At 39.9% G+C, this 17,872-nt stretch overlaps 1 protein-coding gene across 6 annotated transcripts in view; it reads right to left on the reverse strand.

Moving 5' to 3' along the window:
• fat3 (FAT atypical cadherin 3) overlaps positions 1–17,872 on the reverse strand; it is a 334,300-nt gene that overhangs the window by 100,179 nt on the left and 216,249 nt on the right. For 4 of the 6 annotated variants that reach the window (XM_031897341.1, XM_031897340.1, XM_031897339.1 and 1 more), the window contains exons 5-8: positions 10,341–10,655; positions 7,938–8,148; positions 6,762–6,830; positions 1,969–2,108 (exon numbers count right to left, since the gene is read on the reverse strand). In XM_031897341.1, the coding sequence (XP_031753201.1) occupies positions 1,969–2,108; positions 6,762–6,830; positions 7,938–8,148; positions 10,341–10,655 (735 nt within the window). The remainder of the gene's footprint in view (positions 1–1,968; positions 2,109–6,761; positions 6,831–7,937; positions 8,149–10,340; positions 10,656–17,872) is intronic. The other 2 variants (XM_031897342.1, XM_031897344.1) reach the window with 1 other exon arrangement.

The raw sequence follows: 17,872 nt of genomic DNA on the forward strand, positions 1-17,872 counted from the left end.
AACAGGACGTTTACTAAAGGATCCCCTGCTGGGGGCACAAACAACACACTTTATAAAACAACTGGTTACTGTATATACTCGAGTATAAGCCTAGTTTTTCAGCACCCAAAATGTGCAGAAAAAGTCACCCTCGGCTTATACTCGAGTCGGGTGCCATGGGTCCCCCCAGACTACCACCTTCTGTCATTTGTGAGCAAATTAGGCCACCCGCAACCAGACCCTCCAGTGCCCTGGCCGGCTCCCAAATTCATCTTCATCTACCAACCTCACCTGTCCTATTCTGCACTATAAATTGCACTTTATATTCTATATAAACCATATTTTTGAAGGATTTTAACTCTTTGTGTTTTAGCTTGGTTGCTGATTGAGCTAAGGGGGTAGTACTCTTAAGGCATCATTGTTGATACCATATTGTTTTTGTTGACCTTCTTCTCCACTTACAGAGCTAGTTTACTGTTTTTCTTTGTAAAAAATATTTAGAAACATATACCTCACTGATGCCTCATTTAATGTAATTTTATTGGTATTTATTTTGATTATTGAAACTTAACAGTAGCTGCTGCATTTCCCACTCTAGGCTTATACTCGAGTCAATAAGTTTTTCCAGTTTTCTTAGGTAAAATTAGGTACCTCGGCTTATATTCGAATCAGCTTATACTTGAGTATATACGGTACTTGCTATCATACTGGATAACAACAACGTTGTACTTTTTTCGCTGATTCCAACATCAATAGCGGTAGGGTAAGGTATGAAACATGGTACCATGCTTGGTATTGGTTCACACGGTCTCAAAAAAGCACAAATGAACTGTAACACTTTATTAATGTCCTGGATATTCCCCTGTTTTCCGTAAGAGACAATAAAGGATGAGCTAACCGGTATGCAGGAAACACCCATGTCCTGTTTATACATATAACGGAGAAATGCCTGAAATTCATTTGTTAATACTTTTGGTTCGGTATCTGAAACATCTGAGTTGACAAGGAAACTGTTCCCAGTTTACATGAAAATAGTCCTCTAGGTTGGTTTTACTTTGTATTAATACAAAAAAGGCCTTGATGACTGGAAAGAAATTGCAGGTCTACGTTTCAAATTAGACATTTCCTATATTATATCAACGTAATGATAGCAAACTGTATATTAAATACCTGCCTAGTATTATCACTCACAACATCTGTAGTTGAAATGAGAAGAAATATTAACTCTAACAAAACTCTTTCCCCTTCCCTTAGTTCCCATAGCAACCTGTCTACTTCTACCGATCACTATTTTGACTACTACTACCAATCCTTTTGACACTATACCCCAAACTTTAATTATGATCAGGATATTGTTTCCTTGGATGCAAGTCACAGGCACCCGCGAGTCTTCGATAAATCTAGACAAGGTGGAGACTAGTTCAGCTTTACCTTACCACTAAGCATAATGAAGGGAAACTATCCAAGTAATAATGGGGCTCAGACTTGAAGAGGAACATAGGGGAAGAAGCCTTGAGTAGGTAAGGGAAGGAGGTTTTGGGCAGGTCATTTGGGACTGGTGGAACTGGGGAGTGAATGGGGTGGAGCAAGGTGCGGGAAGTTAGGTAATGTAGTTAAAGAGGAGGTTCAGAAAGGAATAAAAAGGGGTTCCATAACAGCCCTTTCTGGGTAAAACTGCTGAACCCCCTCCCAGGCCCTGATCCAGGGCCTTCAAATTTGGACACATTGCCCTACGTCCTATAAACTACTGGCTCTATGCAAAATGATTGTCACACCATAGTAGCTGCTGGAATTTCATTTTTAGAAAGGTATAAAGGAACCAAAGAATTCTGCATAGAGCAAAGGTAAAGTTTACAAGTAGATACAGTAGAACCTTTTCCAGAACCCAGAGGAAAAAACTGCACTTAGAATTAGTGGCCCTCTATGCATTTGTCCAGATGTCTGCAAATACATAACGTACCAAGGACAGGGGTGTATTAATATCATTACCTGGGTGCTAGCGATATTTGTTCCATCGGTAACCTCTATGGTCATGTTATACGTGGATCGGAGCTCGGCGTCGAGGGGCTTTGCAATGACAATGGTGCCTACTCCTTTTTCAATGTCAAAGATGCTGTCTGTGTTTCCACCTGGCATAGAGAGCAACAAGATGAGTTCATGACACGATTTATTCCTCGGCTACTTGGATCATTGCCACTCCATCATTTTAGACATTTCTTTGTTATGAGACATCCTGATGGAAACTAATACACATGAGCACTTTAGGGTCTGATCCATGCGAGGAAATAGAAATGAAAACATAAATGAAGGAGGCTACATGCAGACAGTCATGGTATTGTTGATGGTGATAGGTTAATATTTTTTTTATAAAAAGTCACGACCACCTGTAATGCAATAACCTTATTAGTGACAATGTGGCATTTTGGCTGCAGAATTCTTTCTTTCATGGAAAAATACAACCTATTGAATATAAATATCTCTTTTCTAAGCTTAAAAAAAGTTGAAGAGGTTTGGAACCCTTGTAATGCCCATATTCAATGAGCAACCACCATGGCCAACCTTCAGTGGTGATTAAAAGCATTATAAAAGCACCCGGAGTGTTGGTAATTAGAGCTACACAGGCAAACAGGTAGCAGCGTTAGTACAGGTATAGGACCTCTTATCCAGAATGCTCGGGACCTGGGGCTTTCTGGATAAGGGATCTTTCCGTAATTTGGATCTCCATACCTTAAGTCTACTAAAAAATCATTTAAACATAATTTAAACCCAATAGGCTTGCTTAGCCTCCATAAAGGATTAATTATATCTTAGTTGGGATCAAGTACAGGTACTGTTTTATTATTACAGAGAAAAGGGAATCATTTAACCATGAAATAAACCCAATAGGGCTGTTCTGCCCCCAATAAGGGGTAATTATATCTTAGTTGGGATCAGGTACAGGTACTGTTTTATTATTACAGAGAAAAGGGAATCATTTAACCATTAAATAAACCCAATAGGGCTGTTCTGCCCCAATAAGGGGTAATTATATCTTAGTTGGGATCAAGTACAGGTACTGTTTTATTATTACAGAGAAAAAGGAATCATTTAACCATTAAATAAACCCAATAGGGCTGTTCTGCCCCAATAAGGGGTAATTATATCTTAGTTGGGATCAAGTACAGGTACTGTTTTATTATTACAGAGAAAAAGGAATCATTTAACCATTAAATAAACCCAATAGGGCTGTTCTGCCCCAATAAGGGGTAATTATATCTTAGTTGGGATCAAGTACAGGTACTGTTTTATTATTACAGAGAAAAGGGAATCATTTAACCATTAATTAAACCCAATAGGGCTGTTCTGCCCCCAATAAGGGGTAATTATATCTTAGTTGGGATCAAGTACAGGTACTGTTTTATTATTACAGAGAAAAGGGAATCATTTAACCATGAAATAAACCCAATAGGGCTGTTCTACCCCCAATAAGGGGTAATTATATCTTAGTTGGGATCAAGTACAGGTACTGTTTTATTATTACAGAGAAAAGGGAATCATTTAACCATTAAATAAACCCAATAGGGCTGTTCTGCCCCAATAAGGGGTAATTATATCTTAGTTGGGATCAAGTACAGGTACTGTTTAATATTACAGAGAAAAAGGAATCATTTAACCATTAAATAAACCCAATAGGATAACGTGTCCTATACCTGTAGTGGAAAAGTCTTGTTAGGCTGATCTTGAGTGGTGTATTTTGGGTTTGTTTCATTGGCCACTAATCAGCTGAATCTAATATTAAAGAGGGGAATTTAAATGACCAACGGCATCCATGGGCAGCTTTCAGCCAATGAGCTGCAGGTCCGTCATGTCTGAACTGAACAATTTATTCTTATTACACAGCAGATTCCTGTATGTAATGGGTCTATACTGCGATACTTCAACTTGAAATATGGTAAAGTCGTTATTTAGTTGAAGGGCATAGCCATAAATCACTCCGCAGTTACATTCCACCGTTCAAACTAATCAAACTGCAAATAATCTGACTCTATAAAATATCATCTTTTTTTTTTTTTTATCCCCTAAAATCCCGAAACATGGAGATCTCTCATCTGTCAGGTTCATAACTGTAAATCGAGCACATAATTGTCCTTGACATTCAATTTACGATGCAGAGATACCGCGGTAGCTGGAAAACGGCTGTTAGATTACGCGATTTATATGTTTAACGCTAAAAAATAAAACGACACTGCGCTGCCCAATTAATGCTTTAACTGATTTGCCCGGGAAATGTTGCAAAGGCAAAAAAAACCAAAAAAACAAAAACGACTGTAAAATCGTTTGAAGAACGGAGCTGCAAGGAAAGACTTTAATTGAAAGCCTTGGGAGAGTATCGTATTTTTTTTTCAAAGAGAATACTTTGTTCTGTTAATTAGAAGAAAAAAAAAAATAAAATCAGCATTAAAACTTCACTGGCCTGGCTCCAGATGAAAAGCACAAGTGAAAGGTACAGGCGCTTGCATATTACTTAGAACTCAGTAATCAAGCTAAATGGAATTTGTTAGGCCCCTTTTGTTCTCTAACGGCACAGTCAAAATAAGAGAGGAAAAGTAAAAAGAATTCCAATAACTTCTTCAGTTGACGACCGGCGGAAAAGGTTTAACGGCAGTTAGATAAATGGTGGTTCAGAAATATAGCACCCTGTCCGCTTCCTAATTCAAAAAGGTCTTCATCAAAAAGCTTCTGTGTATGTAGCTTATGTTCACATACTCTGAAGCTTCAGCATTTGATCATGAGTCAGAAGACAACATAAAATGCTCAGCGGGGCTCCCAGGGCTTTCACTGGTGTCTTTGGAGACATCTGCCAGCAGGAACATTCATTACTGTTGCCATAAAGCAGTGGCAGAGGGTTGGATGAGATATTGTGCCCTGTGCAAATGCAGTGGATCTTACCACATGGCGAGAAGATGCCAGAAGACCACTTACTCTACTAAGGGCTTGACTGTAAGAATCTCGAACACAACTGTGCAACTGAAGACTGTATTTAGGGGTACATTTACTAATCCACGAACGTCCGAAAAGCGTCCGAATGCGTTTTTTTCGTAATGATCGGTATTTTGCGACTTTTTCGAGTGCTCAATACGAAAGTCGCGACAATTCGCGAAAGTCGTACTGGCAATGAAAAAGTCGCGACAATTCACGCAAGTCATAATGGCTATGAAAAAGTCGGGACAATTCACGAAATTTGTAATGGCAATGAAAAAGTCGCGACAATTCGCGAAAGTCGTAACGGCTACGAAAAAGTCGCAAAAAATACGAAAAAGTCGCAAAATGTTCATTTTCTAATCCGAATTTTTTCCATTCAGATTCGTGGATTAGTAAATCAGTCTTTAGATAGCATGATTAAAGCTGGCCATACACTATAAGATCCATTGGTTTGCAAGGTTGCCTTAGGTCAGTTGTGTTCAACCTTCCTAATGCTGCAACCCTTTGATACAGTTCCTCATGTTGTGGTGACCCCCCAACCATAGAGGAGCGGTGTCTTGGTTCCTAAGACCATTGAAATATGTGTTTTCCAATGGGCTTAGGCGACCCCTGTGAAAGGGTCATTCGACCCCCAAAGGGATCCCGACCCACAGGTTGAGAACCGCTGCCTTAAGTGTTCGATGTTGGCCTAATTCATTTGGCCCTAGGGCCTTCAAAGCAAGGGCTGCATCAATGAGCCTGTTTGGTCTTCGAATTCGAAAGAAGAATCAAAAACAAACCTGCTCAAGCGACATCTGACCGATTTTCAGCCAGATATTAGTCAGTAGGCCCTTCAGAGGGCCCCATACACAGCTGATGATATTGTCTAAAGGGCCCAAATCAGCAGCTTAATTCTACCCATGTATGGCCACCTTTAGCCACCCAAGTGACCTGGCACACTGTGTTTATTGGCAAATGGGTCAAAGACAAGTTTTGCTCCATGTGACATAACCATAAGGGCAGGAAGCCCTCCCACTGAGATATAGGGCAATTTGCTAACTAGGGCATTGTGATAGACACAATCAGTACACACAGGTTGGGCTGGTCATGGGCATATATGATTTAATTTCAAGGCCATGAACGACATGCATCAGGGCAATGCACAAAGGCTGAGTACTTCAAGTCTGGTCAATACAGTTTTTAAAGTACAGAGCCCCCATGCACCTCTGAGAATGGTGGTACCAGTGTTTGTTATTACTAAGACAAAGTTTATTAATTAAATATAACTATTTAAGTAGAACACTATGGGGAATGGTGATGTTTTATGGATAATAGGTTTCCAATAACAGATCCCATACCTGTACTGAAAGTCATCATGGTGCTGGACTGAGCATTTAGTAGATGGAACAACTCAATATATAATCAGGCATTATTTCAAACCAATAAATGTGACTTTTATGCTTTTGCCCCGCAGTACCCGCAGAAAACATGGTTTTGGAACAAGAGTTTATATTCTTTTTTGTTAGTAAGTAAAAAACAGATGTCGGTTTAGTATTTCAAGGAAAATAATACCGGGCAGACCATGAACAATGAGGTAATAATAATATTGTAACAGATTCTATAGAGTATAAGTGAAAAAAAATAATAATCCCAAAATACATCCAAAGAAATGAAATACATATATATAATTGGCTCGATATTTAGTGGAAGGAAAATGTGCTTTTCGGTACTCAGTGTGACATATTTCTACAAAAGATGATGAAATTATCCCGTAAGATCATGCAATGCAGGCAGAGCAATGTCGCCGTGACTGAGTGAAATCGGTTTTGCACCGTTAATACCTTCTGTTGAGCAGTTGTGCCCACAAGCTGTCTGCAGAATATAGAACATCTCCCGTGCATGCTTGCCACCTTGGCATATAGGGAAAGCAGAAAATCCAAAGAAAGAGAGAGACGTGAGTGGAACAGACAGGTAAGTACACAGATAAGCCAGAGAGAAAATTCAACATTAGCAGAAGAAGACCTGCAATATTAGTAGAAGCATAGCATGCTGAAGGACAATGTAAAGTGAGGACTTCTACCAAGAAGAAGAAGCTCAAGCATCTTCAGCCATGCCTGGGCTGGACTATAAAACAGCTTATAAACCCAGTGATTTCCATTGCTGTAGTAAAGAACATACTATTGACCTAATGCATACATACTTCCCAACATTCCATTCTAGGAAAATATAGGTCAGGAACAGTTTTAAGTAAGGTTTGAGAGAGCATTTGTCCTAATGCCCTAGCTACTGGGCTCCTTAGGGGGGAAAAGATAGATAAAAGTACAAAAGTGAAAAATATTCTGTAACAATTGTTAACTATTTTTTAGGATATACATAAGGAATGTCCAACCTGCAGGCCTTTGTCTGTTTTTGATTGATATCGGTGGGGGTGTTTGTGGCTGGAGGGTTGGCCATTCATGATTTATGTAATTCCCCCAAGCCATTCAGCATTGACAGAGACCTAGTTTGCTAAATTCAGCCTCAAAGCCATTGGCAGAAAACTATCATACCGTACATCATATCATGATTATATGGAACTTGAGTCATTACATAAAGACTACAGTCCTTAAAATATGAATGTTCTCTGGAAAAACTGATCAGCTGACTGGTCATGGATGTGCAGATAGCTGTTGAGACTCAATCTGCAACATTTTCTTTTGTCGCTGTTGTTTTATCAGACTGCCCCAAATATTCAATATTGCCCAACTGAGAAATCCATCAATATGGCTCCTAATGTTCCTTGCACACAAGCAACCCAAAAACCATTCAAAACCTTACATCTAAGGACAATATCTATACATGCATGGCCAGCTTAAGTCAGTCACACCCAGATACAACCAACCCCATCCACGATCAAACCTTAACCCCACCCTCCTTCCCGAAAAATGGTTTCTTTTTAGGTCAGAATTTCAAATTGGAGCATTCAAGACATAGGTGAACATTTAGACCACAAATATGTAAAGACTACACGTTCTTACCTTCCACATCAAACCAGAGGGGTATGTTTGAAGGCTGCACGGTCACCACGCCTACAATTTCAGTGACCTTGTCGCTTTCCATGACAGTGAAGTTGTAGAATGGCTCGTCAAAGGTTAGAGGAATAGGCGATGGTGGTGGTTTCTTAATCCATTCAATGTGCAGTCGGGCGGTGGAAGATTTCTGGGGGCGCCCGTTATCTACGGCTTTTATCTGCATTGATGGGGCACAGTACAAATACATTAAATACATACAAGGTATGATGGCCTACAGAATATTCCATAGAATGAATACCATCTGTTATGTTCCTTGGCACAAAAGCCACATTTACTATAGACATTGCACTAGACGTCATAGTCTACAACTCAAATGCCCATGAAGAGCATGGCAACTCCCCCTCATGTCTTTTTACATGCGAAGAACCAAGCATTAATCACTTATTGACTGTTTAAGAGCAAGTAAAATGAAAATAATTAACTGACAGCACACTATAAAAAGTACTTTATGCATTATCTCTCCATTGTGAAAGCATATAATACTGAAATCATCTGCCTTCTAAGCAGGGTTCCTGCAGATTAATATACACAATTATTTCCTTTTCTGTGCAAAGTACATACAAGGCAAAGGAATTTGTTTGTGACTTTTTTCAAGGTCAGTTATTTTTTCTGCCCTCATATAAACTGTTTCATATTAAATGGCTAGATCTGTACTCATGTTGTGAACATACAGTAATGAATCAGTTGAATCAGTTTGGAAACATCCCCCTTCTTCAGGTTTTAGACCTTGTAAAGTGCAAAATCACTGCTGTGAGTGATGTATCTGCTTTCAAAGAAAGAAAGAATGAATAATGCCTTATTGTGTGCCATTCTAGCTCATGGTGGCTCTTGTCCAGGAAGATATTCAAGTGTTTTTGGTATGAATCATCTTGGAGTGGCATTTTGACCACAACTTGCCTTCCTGGAAAAATATCAATATACAGGTAGGCTTCTAAGTTGCTGGGTACATTCCAATCGCTGAGAGCTTCTGGAAGATGAACTATTGGAAACTAAAGGACAAATTCTGTTGAAGTTTAGCATTAGGTTCCTCTTGGCCCTCTACGATCTCTACAAACCTATGATCTCTACAAACCTACTATCTCTTCAAACCTACTATCTCTACAAACTTACTATCTCTACAAACCTACAATCTCTACAAACCTACTATCTCTACAAACCTACTATCTCTTCAAACCTACTATCTCTACAAACCTACTATCTGTTCAAACCTACTATCTCTACAAACCTACAATCTCCACAAACCTACAATCTCTACAAACCTACGATCTCTACAAACCTACAATCTCTACAAACCTACAATCTCTACAAACCTACTATCTCTTCAAACCTACAAACCTACTATCTCTTCAAACCTACAAACCTACTATCTCTACAAACCTACAAACCTACTATCTCTTCAAACCTACTATCTCTTCAAACCTACTATCTCTACAAACCTACTATCTCTTCAAACCTAAAATCTCTACAAACCTACTATCTCTTCAAACCTACGATCTCTACAAACCTACAATCCTACAATCTCTACAAACCTACTAATTCTTCAAACCTACAAACCTACTATCTCTTCAAACCTACTATCTCTACAAACCTACGATCTCCACAAACCTACAATCGCTACAAACCTACGATCTCTACAAACCTACAATTTCTACAAACCTACTATCTCTACAAACCTACGATCTCTACAAACCCCACCACCAGCTGCTGTATTTTTGTTGCTCTTTTCTCTTATTAGTGTGCGTTGTTTTATTCTTATCTTGATCATGTTGGTCAAGATGATTGACCTTCTTATTGAAGATCATCACCATCACGTGATGCTGAGATGATTTCATCTTGCTTTTAAATACTCCTATCCATCCTGTGACGCATTCTGATCCTATCCATTCTGAGATGCACAAAGAAATTAGGCTGTCACTTAAACATTACAGATTTATCTACTGGAAAAACAGATCAATATTTTCTGACATGTTTTCCACCTCCTGTCCACCCTTGGCATGCTATCTGCCAACTGATGTTTATACCAGTATGTCAGTACTGTTCTTGAATGTCGATAAAAAGAACAAGAGATGAGGGTGAACGCAAACTAAGGGTAGCAAAGTAACATTGAGAGCTAGGCATAAGGACACCAGGTTGGGCCAGAAAAGTACAATAAGTAATTTGGCAAGATTGGTAATAAGAAGGATTTCAACATATAAGTATATTAAACAGGGGGTTAAAGGCAGGATATAATAATAAACATAAGAAAGATAGTTATATAGATGACACTAATAAAATCTCCGTAGAGAAGCTGCATTGGGTTTTGGTTTTACTTCTTTAACAAACAGAAATGCATAATAAAATAGCTCTTACTGTCAGAATGTCGTAACTTCCGGCTGCAAACTGCTTTCTGGAAGAAACCATGCCAGTTTTAGGGTCAATAAAAAATTTTCCATCCTCGTTCCCGTCAACGATGCTGTAAGAGATCTCAGCATTGGGGCCTTCATCCTTGTCGAAGGCAAAGGCTCTGTAAATGGGTTCCCCTCTTTTTTTACGGTCTCTTTCAGGCAGCTTGATCTGATAGACTTTCTCCGGGAACTGAGGCTTGTTATCGTTCTCATCCAAGACCTCGATGACCAGCCAAACGGTTGACTGTTTAGAGGAAGGTCCCCCATCGCTGACTGTTACCTGCAAGCAAATGCAATGTTAGAGCTGGAATTTTGTCTTCAAGTCACACATAGGGCATAAGGTTTACGAACAGATGAGGTCTTGTTGGAATGTTGAGTTTTAATCAGAACTTCTTAAACAAGGTTGATTAAAAGAATTACACAAAAGGATGAAGACCAACTGCATCGTTGCTTAGATAACTACCTGAATTTAGATATAACTTTTTCGTCCCAGGCAGCCACTGATTGTTGGAAAGGGACCAATTACGTTCCAACTGTACTAATTAAACCGTACTCATTCTTCCTACATTTACATATGTTGATTTCAAATATATTTATTTCCATGTCTAGAATGATTCATAATGTACAAGGGGGGAGGAGGGGTGTGGAAAAGATTTGCATTTTGCATGAGTCTTATTATTTTGCATACATATTCCCCAACAAACTTGCAATTAGCCCTTATATTTAGAAGCAATGAGCGAACGCATTCAGCTAAATGCTGATGAAGATAAATGTTTGGTTACAGAGATGATGGAATATACGGTTCAGATGGGGATTTTATCTATGAAACCTCACAATAAAACGCTAAGGAGTAATTGTACGGTTTGGTGGGGGAGCAAACTTTATTTGGCTCACATTGTCGCCCCATTGAAAAAGATCATTATCCCCTTTTTCCCACTGCAATGAATATTGTGTTGTGGGTGTAGCGAACTGTGTGGCATGCTCATTCCATCTGCACAGTTCAAGAATATCTAGGAAGATTAGTACTACAGGTATGGGATCCATGAAACCGTTATCCAAAAAGTTACGAATTAAGGGAAGGCCATCTCCCATAGACTCTATTATAAGCAAATAATTCTAATTTTTAAAAATGATTTCCTTTTTCTCTGTAATAATAAAACAGTACCTGTACTTGATCCCAACTAAGATATAATTACCCCTTATTGGGGGCAGAACAATCCTATTGGGTTTATTTCATGGTTAAATGATTCCCTTTTCTCTGTAATAATAAAACAGTACCTGTACTTGATCCCAACTAAGATATAATTACCCCTTATTGGGGGCAGAACAATCCTATTGGGTTTATTTAATGGTTAAATGATTCCCTTTTCTCTGTAATAATAAAACAGTACCTGTACTTGATCCCAACTAAGATATAATGACCCCTTATTGGGGGCAGAACAGCCCTATTGGGTTTATTTAATGGTTAAATGATTCCCTTTTCTCTGTAATAATAAAACAGTACCTGTACTTGATCCCAACTAAGATATAATTACCCCTTATTGGGGGCAGAACAGCCCTATTGGGTTTATTTAATGGTTAAATGATTCCCTTTTCTCTGTAATAATAAAACAGTACCTGTACTTGATCCCAACTAAGATATAATTACCCCTTATTGGGGGCAGAACAGCCCTATTGGGTTTATTTCATGGTTAAATGATTCCCTTTTCTCTGTAATAATAAAACAGTACCTGTACTTGATCCCAACTAAGATATAATTACCCCTTATTGGGGCAGAACAGCCCTATTGGGTTTATTTCATGGTTAAATGATTCCCTTTTCTCTGTAATAATAAAACAGTACCTGTACTTGATCCCAACTAAGATATAATTACCTCTTATTGGGGGCAGAACAGCCCTATTGGGTTTATTTCATGGTTAAATGATTCCCTTTTCTCTGTAATAATAAAACAGTACCTGTACTTGATCCCAACTAAGATATAAAAACAGCCCTATTGGGTTTATTTCATGCATGGCAATATACATGGATTTGTAAATGAGGTTTCTTATTTTATCTTTCAAACCCCAGTATTATAGCCGTGCCATTTCTCCATCAGAGCAGTTGCTAAATATCCAACAAGGCAGCGATGTGATATCGTGTCGGCTTCCCGCGCCGCCGGTCGGGTCACTCTGATTGCGACACGCTGCTTGCTGTGTATTTTATCTACTCGGCCATTTAGCCAGGCACAAAAGCCCACCCACCGCCCATTCCATCACCGAAGCACAATCCCGAATCAAATCATCTCCCCCGATGCAACGTTAATACCAAAAAGCTCACTGCTGCTATAATCTGCGGCCAAACCTTCCCGCCGTGTTCAGCGCCCGTGCCGAGATAAGAAGTTATTCGGTTCATCACCTTTATTTAATATGAGCCCAGCAGCAAAAATGATTGATTTCGTCTTTTTTTTGTTGTTTTGTTATTGCCGTAATATACAGTAAATTATTAAACCGCATATAAATGTTTCATGCACAGGGATCAGTCTATTGCTAACTGCAAATAAATTGCACCAATACACAAGCAGCGCTCAGTAGCCACATGAGAAACAACTGGAAATATACAGAATATCTGCAATATAAAGCATGGATACCACTAAACTAATAACAGTGCTGGGAACCTGGCATTGGGTAGGGTGCCCAGGGGTTACCCACAAGGAAAGCAGGTACCCCGCCAGCTGTGGGTAGGATTTCCAGATGAGGGTCAGTGGGTTGGGTCACAGGTCTTATCTGTGGTTCTTATTTTATATTATATTATCTATATTTTACTCCATTAAACATTTTTTTCAACTTTTTTTTCTACCCCCGCCCGCTTGGTGATGTCACTTCCAGTTTGCAGAAACAGCACTTCCTGTTTAATGGTGGTCAGTAGGTTGCGGATAAGGTAGTTGTGGGTCGGGTAAGGTAGAAGGTCCAATCCGGAGTAATGCAGGTTGCGGGTCCGGGTTGGGTTTCAAAAATTGGTTCCACACAGGACTCAAGAGCTGGATGGGTAGGATTTGCCTTTTATTGAGCTCAGATTTGACACCTTTACATTTACAGTATACATGTGGAGTCAGGGTTGGACTGGGGGGGTGCAGGGGCCACTGTATCGGCCCCGCAGCCCCCCAAGGGACCACCGACTGGGCTCTGCCATCCACTCAACCACCTCCCCCCAGCGTGTGTCAGGAGATAGGGACCTGAGGGCCCTGCACCCCCCCAAGGGACCGCCACTGTGGTCCCCCCTTCTGGGCTCTGCTGTCCACCTAATCACCACTGGGGCCCACCGGGTTTTTTCTCGCTGTCCCACCGGCCCAGTACAACACTGTGTTGGGGTGACTGGCCTGATGTGGGGGGCTGAACCGTGACTTCAGGGAGCAGACCAGCAATGCTTTCACTGGTACAGTAAGTTCAGTATATAAAATAGGGATGCACCGAACCCACTTTTTAGGGTCGAACCCCCGAACCCACCCCGATGGATTCTGCCGAATCCTGAACCAAATCCTAATTACTAAATCTGAATCCTAATTCCCCCCCCCTAACATTTAACCCTTCCAAATGCTAATTAGCACATGCTTATTTACACTAATTAGGATTCAGATCCAGTTCGGCCAGGACCATGGATTCGGCCGAAACCAAAAACGTCAAAAAAAAAAGGCTGGATTCGGCCCTAATATAAAATACAACATTGGCAGCCATTTTAAAAAAAAAATGCAGTTCTCCTTCAAACAGTATTGAAAGCGGTTGTTCGCCTTTGAGTTAAATTTTAGTATGATGTAGAGAGTAATACTCCGAGACAATTTGCGATTGGTCGTCATTTTTTTTTATTTGTAGTTTTTTTCATATTTCATTCATTTATCAGCAAGTCTCCATTTATAACAGCTATCTGGTTGCTAGAGTCCAAATTTCCTTAGCAACCAGGGAGTGGTTGGAATGAGAGTCTGATATATGAATAGGAGAGGGACTGAATAGAATGAGAAGGAATTTCCTAGTGAGTAAAACCTGTCACTTGCAATCAAACGTCTTTATATTGAGTTTTTTTGGGCAGGAACCCGGGCAGCGGAGAGGTTAAAACCTTTCCAATCAGATAAGAGCGAGAATATAAACTGCAGCTTGTTGTACCAACGTATATCAGTTATGGCAAACGTGACGCCGGGCCCCGCCGTTTAATAATACGATTAATTTAATTCAATTGGTTTGTCTGTTAAATATCAGCGCAGAGCGGCGAGGCACAGAAATTGGCTCGGCGCTGCTTGCGTTCAAGCCTTAGACCATATGGCCTACCTGTTGAGCGGGAATCTGTTAATCATTAGAGAAAGTCTTTAACAAACCGAGGGATGCGGTAAATATAATTAGGAATTGCATCACTGTGTAGGTAATTAATTGGACTGTACAATATTAGCAGCGGGGAGAAATCACTCAACACATAGGGTTTTTTTTATGCTTCTGTCAGGTTATTGTGCCAATATACCTTCATTCCTTGGCATGTCCCTTTGGATTTATAAATGTATCATTATTATTACTTTGGCTTTTCTGCCCCAGGCTTCTATAAAGGTGTCACACACTCTCAGCTTTGACAAGTGTTGCCTCCCAGGTTGGCTCCTCAGAAGGTTTCTTATGACCCACCATAGGCCTCCTGTTGTGTTGTAATCTGCTAAATAGAAGCTGAATGGGGTATGGATTAGCAGTCCTTTGGCAAGACGTGATATTACTGCAGTGCTGACCTGCTGGACATGGTACTAAATGGCAATTAATATATAAAGACCTATGTCTTTACTTGAACTGAGCACCAATCATAGTTCCCTAAGTTTGCTCATAGCCTGTAGGATAATGCAGAGAGAAATTCTCCTGTACAGGTATGGGACCTGTTATCCAGGAAACTCGGGGCCTGGGGTTTTCCGGATAAGAGATCTTTCCATAAATTTGGATCTCCATAACTTAAGTCTGCTAAAATTGTTTAAATATTGAATAAACCCAATAGGCTCGTTTTGCCTCCAATAAGGATTAATTATATCTTAGTTGGGATCAAGTACAGGTACTGTTTTATTATTACAGAGAAAAGGGAATCATTTAACCATGAAATAAACCCAATAGGGCTGTTCTGCCCCCAATAAGGGGTAATTATATCTTAGTTGGGATCAAGTACAGGTACTGTTTTATTATTACAGAGAAAAGGGAATCATTTAACCATTAAATAAACCCAATAGGGCTGTTCTGCCCCCAATAAGGGGTAATTATATCTTAGTTGGGATCAAGTACAGGTACTGTTTTATTATTACAGAGAAAAGGGAATCATTTAACCATTTAATAAACCCAATAGGGCTGTTCTGCCCCCAATAAGGGGTAATTATATCTTAGTTGGGATCAAGTACAGGTACTGTTTTATTATTACAGAGAAAAGGGAATCATTTAACCATGAAATAAACCCAATAGGGCTGTTCTGCCCCCAATAAGGGGTAATTATATCTTAGTTGGGATCAAGTACAGGTACTTTTTTATTATTACAGAGAAAAGGGAATCATTTAACCATTAAATAAACCCAATAGGGCTGTTCTGCCCCAATAAGGGGTAATTATATCTTAGTTGGGATCAAGTACAGGTACTTTTTTATTATTACAGAGAAAAGGGAATCATTTAACCATTAAATAAACCCAATAGGGCTGTTCTGCCCCCAATAAGGGGTAATTATATCTTAGTTGGGATCAAGTACAGGTACTGTTTTATTATTACAGAGAAAAGGGAATCATTTAACCATTAAATAAACCCAATAAGGCTGTTCTGCCCCCAATAAGGGGTAATTATATCTTAGTTGGGATCAAGTACAGGTACTGTTTTATTATTACAGAGAAAAGGGAATCATTTAACCATTAAATAAACCCAATAGGACTGTTTTGCCCCCAATAAGGGGTAATTATATCTTAGTTGGGATCAAGTACAGGTACTGTTTTATTATTACAGAGAAAAGGGAATCATTTAAACATTAAATAAACCCAATAGGGCTGTTCTGTAGATTTACCCACAGATAAACCCTGTACATAGAGATGCCATAATACTTATTTTCCTTGTTCAGCAGGAATCTAAAGGTGCAGTAGCCCTTTAAAATGCAATAAATATCTAGAACTCTCTGTATCTACTGTAGAATAATTCATTCTTTGCATTGAAAGTTTTAATGACCGTCCAGAATTCTCCGTCCACTTCATCTTTTTCTCTCTGTAGTTCCCGTTCTGTTTCTAATTTTCTGTATCAGGAGGAACAAACTACCTTCTCACTGTCTTCTTTTAATTACACTGATTGCTTCTCAGCACTTCAAACAGATGGACGCCATTCCCCAATCACAAGAGATCTCTAAAACTTAAACAGTAGAACTATGAAGTCCTCTTCATAGCCAATGCCAAGCATTCCTTGCACCTTGCGCAACTACAAATCTGTCAGATAACGATGTTGGGTTATATAGGTGCGGCTATAGATAATGAGATCATGTCCTATGAAGATGATATACATATTAGTACAGGATTTAGGCTTAACTTCCCCTTCTATTTAGGAAGTCCCCAGTCAGTAACATATGTTCAGTAGTTCCTCAGTCCCTAGTGTATGTAGGGATCCCAAGATTTGGGCCCCTTAGACTGGGTTCCCCATTAGACAGGCAAACCAGAGGGTGGCCTTGTGGCATATGGACACCTAAGGGTGGTCCTGATTGTGTTGGTGCCCTTTCCAGGTCAAAAGAGAGTTTCCTCTGTAATTCAGCAGTAACCACTAGGTGGTGGTGTTCTGCCATATAAAAGAGGATTACTCACAATCGTTTAGGTTTTTGGTCTTGGGCCACACCTCTGTCAGAGGTTAGCTACAGGATTCAGTTAGATAATTCAGTTATACCATTTATAGTCGCTCTAGGAGTGAAAGGGTAGATAGGGTATCTAGTAAGGGCAGTCTGAAGTCCCTCCGAGGAGATAAGTGAGGTTATTGCCTCCCGGCATTACTGGCCGTAGTTCAGGAACATTAGGGGCCAGCTCAGGTGGTAGCTAAGGCCTTGAAAAAGGGAGATTTCCTAAGCGTGAGGATCTTCTGGCCTGAGTTCCGGGGAGATTTCCTAAAAGAGAGGGTCTCTTGGCGGGAGTAGTCCTAAGTGAGAGGATCTCCTAGTGTGAAGTAAGGGGACAGATACCTGAACCTGTATATCATATTACTGGATACTGTTGGATGCAATAAAGAAGTTTATTTGGTTAATCAGCACTCTCAGTCTCCTGATCAATTCCTCTACGAGTGGATCCTCAACTGCCTGGTAAGCACCCACCCTTAGGGGAGTAAGGTCCCAGGAGTTGAAGCGAGTCTGCCCAAGGGAGGCCTGCACAGATTACATGTATAAAAGGGAAGGCAACGTGTGCTAAAGCTCTTACTGGAACCCACCATGGAAGAAGATCTGAAAGGACTTCTTTTTTTTAAAGATATTAAAAAGGGCTTTTTATGAGGTTGTTTACCTGCTGCTCCG

Source organism: Xenopus tropicalis, chromosome 2 (genome assembly GCF_000004195.4).
Source record: "Xenopus tropicalis strain Nigerian chromosome 2, UCB_Xtro_10.0, whole genome shotgun sequence".
NCBI classification, from domain to species: domain Eukaryota; kingdom Metazoa; phylum Chordata; class Amphibia; order Anura; family Pipidae; genus Xenopus; species Xenopus tropicalis.